We start from the raw sequence: 13,067 nt of genomic DNA on the forward strand, positions 1-13,067 counted from the left end.
TCTGAGCTTAGTTACTGTAAAAGATCTGTGATGGAGTCCTACTTGTTTTGTCTTTTTATATTAAGAAAAGAAATTGAAGAATTTTAAAAAGAATTTTAGAATTTTTGTTAATTATGTTAATATATCTCATTTATTCGTTATGAAATAATGGATAATGGCAACAGCTAATTTTTTAACGCTCAATGACAATAAGGTATGATTCTTCAAATTTCTTTAAAATTTCAGGACAATTGTTTCAGAATTCTTAATATGGCAATTGTGATTTTACTTTTGTAAAATTACACAATTTTAAATATCTTATTCCACTTTACTTCCATCAAATTTAGTTATAGTTTTAAAATTTTACAGCGTTGTCGTTTTAAGTGTTAAGTTTATACCAAAATAATTCAAAAATATATTTACGTTAAATTAATAATATTATATTTAATATTTTATAGAATATATTTCTTGCAATTATACGAGAAGTAGAAACATAAGCAACAACATGAAAAACATGGTAAATGTAACGAAAAAGCTAAAAAATGTCTTAAATGGTTAAAAATAAAATCACTAATATTTGTACGATAATTTAATTACTCTGTAGTTATAATATCGAGTGGTATTTCGTTTTCTCCGCTGTCAACACTTTCAACAGGTTCAGGTTTGCCGCTTAGAACTTTATCTATCCAAATCCTGCTGAAGGATACCTGTAAAATTTTAATTTTGATTAAATAATTTAAAATGTCTATTTATTAAATAAAAGAGAGAACTTAAAAAATAATTATAATAGTGTTAAGATGACAGATAATCAATGTTCCTATTGTTTATGTATTTATCTGTTCCGAAATTGCCGACCCCGAGGGGAATCCAAACATAAATTTTTATAAATTACGAATACAATTTTTTTAAATATAAAATCGCTTCACATTTACTATTAGCAGTTAATCATGGTTTAAAAATTTAAAAATACAAATAAAATAGATTACATAAAAATGAATCAAATCATATCTTGGTCTTTGCTATTATATTATATATTGGTATATTTTTTATCTTTATACTGTTTCGCTAGACCAACCGAGAAGAATGATGTATTGAGGACATTCTCACGATTAAATCTGATAATTTTATCTTCAATTTCCCACATCAAATGAATTTAAATTGTATTTAGTTGTTGTAATTTTTTCGTATTAATTATTTAACTTATTAATTTGTATATTTTATAAGGATAATTAAATTATCTAAGAATATTTTCAATATATATACGAAATAATAATTTAACGTCTTACTCTCATACTAGATTATTTTTGTGTCACGTGTATTTACTGTTATAAACCAAAATTAAATCGAATAGTTTGAAATATTATGAGCGTACAGATAAAAAATATAATCTATTAGATATCTTTACACTGGTTTAAAGGTTATTTATTTAGCTTTACACAAATACGTTTGCAGGCGACTTTAGTGCCAGGCATTATTGACCTGTCGAAAGTAAATAGTGCAGAGATAAAATGTAGTATACTTAAAAAGTAAATATAGCAATATATATTTAAATTATTCATGTTAAATATTTAAATAATTAAACCTTTTAGAGTGATATGTTTTATACAAATAATAATGAATCGACAAATGTTTTAGCTTAAAATTTGCTAACAATTTATTCAGTTCGTCATTTTTAACGGTTTTTTTTTTATTTTTTTTTTGTTCGCCATTATCTAGGAATGGGCAGGATCTTTTTACTGTGTTAAATATTTTTTACGTTCCTATTTTTATTTTCTTTCTCTCCTTCCATTCTTCACAATTTCTTTTATTCGTCATTTTTTTTTACATTTTCTCACACTCTACTAGCTTATTTGTCTCCTTATACACATCACCTTCCTTCTTTCTTTTCCGCTCCTAAAATACTACAATAAATTACCTCTTTATATCTTTTTTAACATTCGTCAAGACAAGAGAGTTTTTGAAAAATAAAACTCCTAAATAATCTTGTTAACAGACAAGTGCGACAGGGCCATAACATATGCGCCACGCGACTGTTCTATAGTTTTGTTTCTGGCATTGACGTTCTATTATTTTATTTAGCACAATCAGGGGTGCCTTTTGCCCCTGCACACGGGCGCCGCCGTCTCAGGGGCGCGGAAACGCTAAGAGCATCGTCTTGGACCATCACGGTACGTCAATGATATGACAAAAGCGGCCAGCCGTTATCAAACACGAGCGCCTTATGGGCGGCTTCTTTTTCGAACATTTTATTTCAACTCTAATAAACCTTATTTCACGTATTTAAGGTTTAGAAGCGGCCAGCGCACTATAAGTTAACTAATAACATAATGTAAGCTGTACGTAGTTATAAAATAGCTTATTGGAATATGAAAAAAAATTTCTTGGTACAAGGACAATGTATAAATAAGCATATAACTTTAACAAAAGAAAATTCATGCCGTTTTTGTAGCGTTGCGAGATCTGTTTCAAGCTGTTTCTGTCGTTTGATTTTCTATGCTATTAAGTACGTAACAGAATCACCCGCGTTTAAGAGAGTTTTGTCAGGAGAGGTCCGTGTCGCTTCCGACCGTATAGTCCCTCTTCGATTCGATTAATTATATAATTATAAATATCATGTAGTGTTAAAAAATAGATAATTTATTTTTAAAAGCAATCATAATTTATTATATATCAAGATAATAAATAAATAGCTATGTCGTGGTAATAAGTTCCAAATGTATATTATTTCGGATAATAAATTGCGAAAAGCCAATTATTTTTGACAGTTTGATGTTTATCGACACAGATATAGATAACAATAGATAAAGTTATTCTGATGATCAACAATGAACTCTATTACGTTATTTTACGCCATGGGTTTCCAGATTTGTCTAATGGCATCATAGCTGTTACATTTGAAGGTACATATGCTGTCGATGGGTTAATAATCAACCGACTTCTCATCATCATGTGTCGCTCAACCTAGGAGCCTGTCTAATTTGGGTTGCACTAATGTTAACCACTCGAAAACCTGTCCAGTATGTTTACCTTGGCAAATATTCCCGGTTTAGATTTATAAGCGCATTCCTCGGTGCCGGAGAACAAAGCGATGCCATACAGGGTTCCCGCGCGATTCATGCCGCTAAAGTGAACAGCGGGGTCGCCCGTGTCTCCCTAAAAATAAAAATAACATGCAAAATATATTGAAAATAGTACATCGATACAATATAACATATAGTATAAATCATAAGTTATAAGACTATGTAATAAAAGATGCAACAATAATAAGTATAACGATTGTAATATATGAACGTATGTATTTTTTGTTGTATTCTCCATCGACAGTCCCAAATATACTAAATAATAATATAGTCAAAACAATGTACAGATATCTGCGACAACCACATAGCAGATACTATTTTAAAGTTAAAAATCTATAACAGGTAACTAAATAAAATTGACATTTGATACAATGGCTGCCTACAGCTTTATCTGTTATAATAGCAAATAGCATATTAGATAGCGGATAGGATATAGCAGTTATCAGATAGCGTATAAAAGACAGCCGATGTCTTACGACACGTAGCAAATAGAAAACTGTATAGTAGACAAAAATAAAAGCATGTAATAGACATCATTTTACATAGAGCTATAAGTATTCAACAATATTGAGATAAAAGATATCAGATCGCAAAGGGGATGTAGCTTTAAGCCCAATTGACTAAATAGCTTATCGTCAAAAGTATATAGAAAATAGTATAAAGCAAATAGCATAAAGAATATTGCATATAAAATATTGTGAATATAACATTTATGATACTATCAACTAATATAGCAAACAGCGTATTACAGTTAGCAGATTGCGTATAACAGATAGCAGTTAAATTATAGCAGACTGTATGTAGAAAATTTGTATAAATGAAGATAAAATATTATCACCACTACATTTATCGTAGCAAAGCCTATTCGAAAGATTAAGCATTTGTTTCCTTATACTGATATAGCAGATAGCGTATTACAGTAAGTTGATAGTACATAACAGTTAGCAGAGAGTTAATAGCAGATGATATATAGAATGTTATAAATCAGATATAGCAGATAAAATATTGTTAAAACTGGATTTATTTATATACCACCATTTAGTAATATAGTAAATAGCATTTTAGTTATTAGATAGCTTATGGCAGGTAAAATATTGCGAATACTGTTTTTAGAACATAAATATATAGCAGATAACGGCCATGTTTATAGCATATGCTAAAATAGTGGATAACGTATAGTTAAAAGTTATAAAATACTGACAGCACATAATGCGACGCCTTTTGTTATACTCTGGAAGCAGATGTGGTCGTGCTGGAGGTGATAGTCGTTGCCGTACACCAGGCGGCACTCAGAGCGTGGTACCTCCCGGACGATCATGCGTCGCAGCTCCTGGTTCTCCCCCTCCCGGATTTGACCTGTCACCTGGTCATCACAAGCTGTAAGTAAATCTCCGTAGTGTTTCCATCGGTGGTGATGGTTAATATGGGTTCACGCAGGCTTTTATCCAGCGTCAAGACAAAAGGGATAGATAAGAAAAGGACCAATATTTAGCCACTTCCGCACATGCAGTCGTGCAATAAAGTGATTAGTGCCAAACACAGAGTCAACTAATGGAGTCAAATAACTGGCACTAATCGGTGTAACATAACTCCTGAAGATGCCCCGTGGAGAGGTGAAACACGTGTTGAGTGATTTGGCGGTGGCGGTTGTGTGATTCGCATTATTTGCCGCATACGTATTTATCAGCGGGCTGTGCACTTTATTGCACGACTACTACTGCATGTTCGGAAGTGGTTAAATATTGGTCCTTTTCTTACTTAGGATAGACTTCCGCGAGGTAACGCCTGATTCCATTAAAAAAAGGCATAGAACCTGCAGCTCAATAAACTCTAAAAGGTTTCTATAAAAGATTTGTCCATTTAATATTTTATGCAAAATAGTAGATCATATCAGTCAGTCAGTCAGTAGACGAAAGTGATTTTGAAAAATAATGATGTGGAGTAGAGGGTACGGTGAGGTATGGATGGAGAAAAGAAATGAAAAAAGAACACAAATGAAAAATGCCCACAAACGAAAAGATCGAAATAAAATGTAGTTCATAGAAGAGGAGAATTAAACAAGAAGTAACTGGAAAAAAATATTAAATTGAATTATAAAGACTCTGTCCTTCTCAAGTTAGGGGTTATCGAAAGGTTTCAAATAATGGAGCCATTTAAAATAAGATCAGAGGGATGATCACCAACTAACCAATCCACTATGGGTCTTCATTACTTATACAATTTCGTACAGATATCCCGAGCATAGCATGGCTCGTTGGGTGAAATAGCCTAGTGTGAACATCAGGTTTCACAGCCATAAGTCTGTGGCGTTCATCAGAACGCACCCAAATTTATTATCTGTGAACGCATCTGTTTTTGGCATGCTCCTTCTTACACTCAGTACATCTCGCCCTCTTTCTGACGCACCGCGCTACCGAGCGGACGTGTCGCTTCAACCGCTGTTCAACAAAGGAAATACTTGTAACTCAGATTGAGATTTCTTGTTCTGTGATATTATATAAGTTTAACCATTCGGCAAGTGTTTTTCTTTACATCGAATTATCTATTACGGGGCCTGTACTAACGAACACCCCTCAAGTCAATGCAACACATATTGAACGTAGACTTTCTTTTTTAATAGACCAAAAATAAACTTTCTTATGATATATGGTGGAAATATATAAATTGAATTCTTACCACAGAACCATATCCAGTGACTATTGTTTCTCCAAACATGAACGGTAGCGATGCGTCCGGTAGCGGTAAAGCTACCGTCTGGATCCTGTTATTGAACGCTATGGGTGCGTTCACCTAAAAACACGTTGAGTGTATGTATTTGTTTCTAGAACATTCCTGAAGTGTTTTCTTTAAGTTTAATTTACAGAGTTATGATTTTTAAATTTCTGCGTCCAATTTTTTTTATGCGTAAAATTCTTTTGGACTTTTCGAAACCTGAATGAAATCTATACAATTGATTTTTTAAAGTTACTGCGTGACAAATATATACGTTGTTTTGCAAACAAAAACTAGTTTTTAATTAACACATTAAAAATAAGGGTTGATCGTAGAGGGGTAAAAATTTAAGGTGTGTGTATTTTTCTATGTTGTATCATAAAAAAATAAAAACAAAAAATTTTGTCTAAAAGTTTAAAAAAAAATTTAGGGGTGGACCACCCTTATCACTAAGGGGTATGGAAAATAGATAGTAGCCGATTCTCAGACCTACTGAATACGCATATGAAATTTGATCGGTCAAGCCGTTTCGGAGGAGTTCAATTTCGAACACCGTGACACGAGAATTTTATATATTAGAAGATATACCTACATAGTAAAACAATGTATTAAATAAAAATTTGGGTAAAAAAGGATAACATACTTTCACCATGGCGAGGTTATGTTCAGGATAGTACTGGTCCATTTTGTACTCGGGATGCCTTTCAACTTCCGTCACGGACAGGATTCGACCACCGAAATCACGGAATACTGACCCCATACGAACCGTGACCTCTTCCTTAGACACACTTTAAAACATACATGGATATTTAATTACTTAGATCTTACTTAATATATACAGGGTGATTGAATAAGTGTAAAAACTTTAAGGTTGTGAATGTCTACCTCATTTGTAATTACAAATTTTGAAAGCTTATTTATTTCTATCATCCTGTATATAGTAATTATTCTCAAATATGTTGTGGGATTCTTCCTAGGGTCGGTAGGTCTTCAAGTATTAACAATGCGAAGCCCCAAAAAATTTGTATATTCATTCCCATAAGTGAATAATTATATTTGTATGGAATTCCCCTTTTCGATGCGCCGCTGACGTTGAAGTAATGTTGCTGCCATAATACCGATGTAAATAAAGTATTATATTTCTGTGGAATTCCCCTTTTCAATGTGCCGCTGACGTTGACGAAATGTTGCTGCCATAATGCCGATGTAAATAAAGAATTAAATTTCTGAGGAATTCCCCTTTTCGATGTGCCGCTGACAATGACCTGATATTGCTCCTATAATGTTAAATTAAGTTATCCTTTCTATTGGGATGCTATAGGTCGATAACTTCTGGCAATGTAAAGTCTAAGGGTTTTGTTCTGAGTTCGAGTTAGAGAAGGGAGTAAAAATAGAAATAGATAACATCGCCTTTCTAATAGGCGACGACTAACTGCGTATTTTTATGTTTTTGCAGAAAGATATTGCAGTGTGCAATAAATAAAAACACGACTTAAGAGTAATAAAGGAGTCGAGCGAGACCTTTAGACAAGTAAATTAAGTACAGTAGTAAATATTGTAAGAGTGAAAAATAAAAATAAATAAATGAGTCAATATTGTGATATAAAAATTTATCTGTGATTCAAACTGTGATCTAATAACGATGATGAAGGAATGCGATGAAATGCAGATGATATGTAAGCAATGGAAGGAAAATTAAGTCAATGTAAGTTGTATTGACTTAATCCATAACTAGCTTGGGATTCAGTAAGATCAGTTGAAAGCTATATCCATCCAGAGTTACACCGGTTCGTACTCTTCGCTCCAGTACCTTAAGGCCTCTCTGGTCATCTGTTTTGAGCGCTATGTTGCCTGGTTACTGCTACTTCAACCTGTCAAACTGTTTGGCTATCCCTGTTACTTTCAAACGTCGTCAGATCTTTCCATTTTTGTTTAAATTTCATAGAGAAATTCCGAGTATAGCCCTTTCCATAGATTCTTCTTAATCAGTCTACAATTTAATATTTGTTGAAGTGATTGGTATTATATAGGGATCTATACCTATATATTTTTTATAATTTTATTTAGATAAAATTAAATATTAGATGGACCGAAAAGTAATGTCGTTTCTATCGATATATTTTACAGAAAAATCGATTGATTTGTTACCGCTACGGCATTGATTTGTATACTAGATGGCAAAAGGTCGATAACGAAGGTGAATATATTGTTGATTAGAAATAAAAACTTCTTAAAAACGTAGTCATGTGGATTTAACTTAAGAAAGCAATGTTACTTTCTAAAACAAAATAACAGTTGTTAATGGCATGTCACGATATGAACAGCATTTTTTTCTAGGCTGGGTAAGCACATTTATATTGAAGTAAGTCTCATTAATAGAATTTAAAAAAAAATTTATACATTATTTGATTTCGTTAATTTGATTTAATTTGAGAATAACTGTGCCCGCGACTTTGTCCGCGTGAAATTTAATGAAACAGTTACTTACTTTGTTTTCTTAAAAAAAATTATACACAAAAGTGACCTAAGTTACTGTTTATTTCAAAAGCTATCTTCCAGTATAACTCTTGTCAAAATCGATCCAGCCATTTCAGAGATTAGCCGGAACAAACAGAGAGATAGATTAAAATTTCAAAACGTTCTTTTGATATATGTACCGTATATATATATATATTCATACGCATGTAGTAAAAGCAGTTATTTTAATATTACAAACAGAGTCTAATTTCATTTATATATATATATATAGTTAAAGAAATTTTTAGGTTTTAAAACCTAACTTAAATCAAAACTAGTTGAGTTAAGTCAAAAATAAGTTATGTTATGATCACTTACTAATCGAAACATTGCGCTGCTGTAAGCACCCAACTCTTGCCCACGATAGCGCCACCGCACCAATGCTTGCCGTGAAGCCTGACAAAGAAAGCGATGACCACGCGTGGGTTATATATGTGACACATTTATTTCTTTACTTATTATATAATATCCGGCTTAATGATTTATAGCCGTATTCTGTCAGTTTCCTCAATATGATGCACAGATAATAATAAATCAGGTAGGTAAATATCAGTTTAGACGGTATAATACTAAAACATTTATGCATATCTATCTTTATATGTAAACAACTTATCCACTTTTGTAAGAAAAGGACCAATATTTAGCCACTTCCGCACATGCAGTGGTTACACCGATTAGTGTATCGGTGTAACATAACTCCTGAAGATGCCCCGTGGAGGGGTGGAACACGTGTTGAGTGATTTAACGGTGGCAGTTGTGTAATTCGCATTGTTTGCCGCATACGCATTTATCAGCGGGTCGGCGGGCGGTGCCCTTTATTGCACGACTACCACTGCATGTGCGGAAGTGGCTAAATATTGGTCCTTTTCTTACTTAGGATGGACTTCCGCGAGGTAACGCCTGATTCCTTTAAATATTGTCCACATATGTACTGACTCATCAAGATATCTGTATAATCATAAGGCTTAGAAACTTGAAATTTGATAGAAATATATCTTTTGTTAAGTCAAAATCAGCTAAGAACGTATTTTATGAAATTCTGCACGCAAATGAAGTTAAGGGTGCGTTTCATTAAAAATATATTTTTAACGATCAACTTGTCAATCTTCCTATTTGGTGGTTATCAGCGAGTGATAGGGCCGCTTAAAACCTTTTAGTTTTTTTATACTTTTTATATTTGACAGCTTGTGTCGCTAGGCGTCCTGCATGTGCTTTTGTTTCAGTCTATTGTTACGTTTCAATTTACTGTGACTTTGTTTTGTGAAATTATATTTAAATAACCAGTATCATTTGAATTTATTTTTATCCGATTATACAGTCCACACGCACGCCAACAGCAATAAATACATATTCTTTCTTCGATGAAAAGAAAAATAAAAGTCATGTGTTATCAATGTGGTGTATAGTTAATATATACAGGGAATATTTACAATTGTATACTATTTACTATTTTACACTGTTACGAATTTAAATCGACGTTCGAATTTGAATTTTAAACATGCGAGAATAATTTAAATTTAATAATTATCGTGACCATAGTGGCCAGCAATACTGAACATTATCATATAAAAGCTACAACACATACATATCATCACCATCATTAATATATCAGCTGATAGATGCCCATTGCAAAGGTCTCCCCTAAAGATCAAAACGAAGACCGGTGTTGCACCGCATCCAGTAACTTCACTCACCTTGACTAAGTTGTCAAACTACAATGGGGTAACACCACGGCGTGGTCAAAAAAATTGTTTTTTTTTTTTTAATTTGATTTTATATAAAAGTATTGTGTCCGTATTACTGGCCACTAATGTTACAAATACTTTTATGTAAAATAATTTTTTTGCATTTGGCGTTCCGAATTCGAACGTCGATTTGAATTCGGACGCCATTAGTGACGCGGTCGCTGCCGTTGCGTTAGGCACGTGTAAATTGTAAATAATCTTTATACATATGTGAATCACTTTCTTTGATCATACTTGGCTATCAACATCAAAAATTTATAATTAAATTAACTAAGGAACCTCTTGGCCCCAACGTCAATCTTTTTCATCGTCTATGTTTATATAAATGACTCTATTTTCAGAATAAAAGTTTGCTGATTATTTTTTCTAATATTACCTTATTGACACCGTGTATGGATAGTCCTCTAGGCAAACAAGTCCCGTCTCTGTTGTAAGTCTTTTCCTCCGAACATGAGTGAGGTCTTCCTCCATTTTCGGCGGGAACTCGCATTCTAAGTCGGCTTTAATTGTTGTGTCTAAAATAAACGTATATATATATCTCCCTCTCTCTTTCTCTCTCTCTCTATATATATATACATATATAAATATCGTTCCCACTGTATGGTGTGGGACAGGGGACGTTACAACTTCGGGAATAAGTGTTTAGATTAGTTTAGATATATCTTTTAATTAACATTGCTCTTATTTCTTCCTTCGTAATATCTTTTATGCTTTTTCTTTCTTTCATCCGTCATAAAATCTTTGACTCCCTAAGCATTATTGTCATTCAACCATAGCCTTGCATCATTCTTCTCCATTCCTCAAAGTATCACAGATTATTTAAAACTAATTTATTATTATTCATATTTAGTACTTTTTTATCTATTCTTAAATATTTCTAAATTTCTTTGGTCTTACTAATCCCTTTATTAATTTTAATATGGTATATATTACACAGTATTATATCATCATCGTTTTTGCTTAGAGACGCCGACTGTAAGGTATAGGCCTCCCCTAAAGATATCTATGGAGGGATATATAATCATCACCACGCTTAGCAGGCGTGTTAGCAATTGCCGTGTGGTATTATGGTATGCAGGGGACCCTGCTGCCCATCTTCTGGAAATTTGTTTGTGAGCAGTGATAAATATATATAATTAATGCACAAAGTGTGAATTATATAAAATTGTATACCAGAAATTGAACCCGTGATCTACCATCGCAAGTCACAATTACTCTACTGAAGGGTTATCACTGCCCATTATTATAAATGTATAAAAAAAAGTTACTAAGCTATTCTTTTTGGAGTACAAATTAGTTCGGTTCCAAATATTCCAAGCGAAAAGTAAATGAAACTGTTTCATATTCCTGTGCTATCAATGCTCAGTCCTGCTCTAATATAACGTAATAAAGTATAATTAAACAGATAAATCCCTATAAAATAATTGCACAAGTCTTTTAAATATTGTAGATAAGATATTTCGCTGAATAGAGTAATCAATTTGTTTTTAAAGTAACTTGCATTTAACTATTTTATAAATATTGTTTTCTGTATTTGAAAATCGAACGAAGCAAAATGTAAAAAAAAACTATTCGTATTTTAACTATGGTTTTCTGTAGAATTATACAATAAATAATAATTACTCATACGTAATATATTATCTGTGCCTCTTTTTGGTATTTCTAGGAGTGTATATGATGTATGAAAATCCTAATTTTATTTTCTAGCGATACTGACAGAGGTGCACAGTAATTATTAAGTTTATTTATTAAACGAAAAATTAATTCATAATTAAATTCTGTGTTACAATAATTACTAATTAAACTGAACTAATTTTCAATTCACGCGCGAACGCGCGACATTTATAACGAACTGTCAAATGCGTGATGTTCCAATGAGTTTTTTTAAATTCAAGTAATTGTTTTCATAAAAAAAACGTCTTCAGTATTAATAAAACTTATTAAAAAAAACCATGAATTAAATTTGTAAAAACATTTTGTATTAATTTTTATATACGTAGATTATAGCAAAGAGATTGCATATCTCTCTCAGATAGTCATTGAAAAAATTTAAAAAGTTAATATAAATTTTTTTAAAATCAGAACATTGTCGATCAGAACGTAAATTTGTATACTTTTTTTTAAATAAATTTATTTTAACGTCATAAAATTATAGAAATGGTTTCAGTTAGATAATTACAGTTATATTAACAAATAAAAATCTTTTTTTGTAAACATATAATAAGGTCTTAAATAACAAGTGAAATAAAATGTCTTACCAGTATCAATTTCAGTTTTAGCTTCAATACTAACAGATACAATTATTACGGATATCGATAATGCCAATCTATATCCAGGGCCCATATTTATCTTTCCATATTAAATTAGATTGAATCTTGAAGTAGTTGAATGTACAACGGGACGGAGAACATTCGTCGGCGGATTCGCACAACGTGAATGTTTTCACATCGAACAATGGTCGAGTATAATAAACGCTTACATTTGTTTCATTTAGTTTTTAAAACAGCATCCGCTATTGTACACATTACATGAGATTTCAACTCTCAGTTACGTGATTACATAGGTTAAGTTTGATGTATATTGCTAAACTTTTATTTAAACTAAATTAGATGTTACGAAAAGCTTTGAAAAAATCAAAATGTAACAAATAATTATAATCTTTACCAGAAATAATTACATTTATTGATTATATAATCATCATCTTAGATATAACACGTCCACAGCTGGAAATAGGTCTATCTCATAGATTTACAATAATATCAGAAGCGACCATGCATTTCGCATCTTCTGATGATTTTTATGAAGTCTGTCGATCTTGTGAGTGTGTTTTTGCAAACATATTAATTATTAAGCATTAGAACTTCCACTATTAGATATAAGTCAACTTCTTAGATCTCACAGAAATGTTTAGAAGCGTCTTCAATCTAGAAACTTCTATATCTTTCAGTTCACTAATTGACATCTCTCTTTAACTTTCTATATCTGTCTCTAATTGTGCTTCTTATGATGATTGTGAAACATAAGGTCGTCTTCG

The 13,067-nt window shown here is 32.1% G+C and overlaps 1 protein-coding gene across 1 annotated transcript; it reads right to left on the reverse strand.

The window, feature by feature from the left end:
• Positions 1–572: 572 nt before the first annotated feature.
• On the reverse strand, positions 573–12,435 carry LOC137925762 (trypsin-7-like). The gene is made up of 8 exons (XM_068769231.1): positions 12,292–12,435; positions 10,410–10,548; positions 8,607–8,684; positions 6,415–6,559; positions 5,736–5,849; positions 4,261–4,422; positions 3,007–3,132; positions 573–686 (listed from the first exon to the last, which is right to left on the reverse strand). The coding sequence occupies exons 1-8, from the start codon at positions 12,374–12,376 to the stop codon at positions 573–575; spliced, it is 963 nt and encodes a 320-aa protein (XP_068625332.1). The 5' UTR covers positions 12,377–12,435.
• Between the last annotated feature and the right edge of the window lie 632 nt (positions 12,436–13,067).

The sequence above is a fragment of the Battus philenor genome, unplaced genomic scaffold (assembly GCF_028537555.1).
Source record: "Battus philenor isolate CCGP_79_NKW_IND1 unplaced genomic scaffold, ilBatPhil1.0.hap1 SCAF_27, whole genome shotgun sequence".
Lineage (NCBI taxonomy): Eukaryota > Metazoa > Arthropoda > Insecta > Lepidoptera > Papilionidae > Battus > Battus philenor.

What these genes read in the sequence shown, in the direction of transcription:
- LOC137925762 (XM_068769231.1), bottom strand. Translation starts at nt 12,376, where the DNA reads ATGGGCCCTGGATATAGATTGGCATTATCGATATCCGTAATAATTGTA. An exon ending in TAAAACTGAAATTGATACTG is followed by an intron (nt 10,549 to 12,291) that starts GTAAGACATTTT and finishes CGTTTATTTTAG; the next exon opens with ACACAACAATTAAAGCCGAC. An exon ending in AACCGGGAATATTTGCCAAG is followed by an intron (nt 687 to 3,006) that starts GTAAACATACTG and finishes AAAATTTTACAG; the next exon opens with GTATCCTTCAGCAGGATTTG.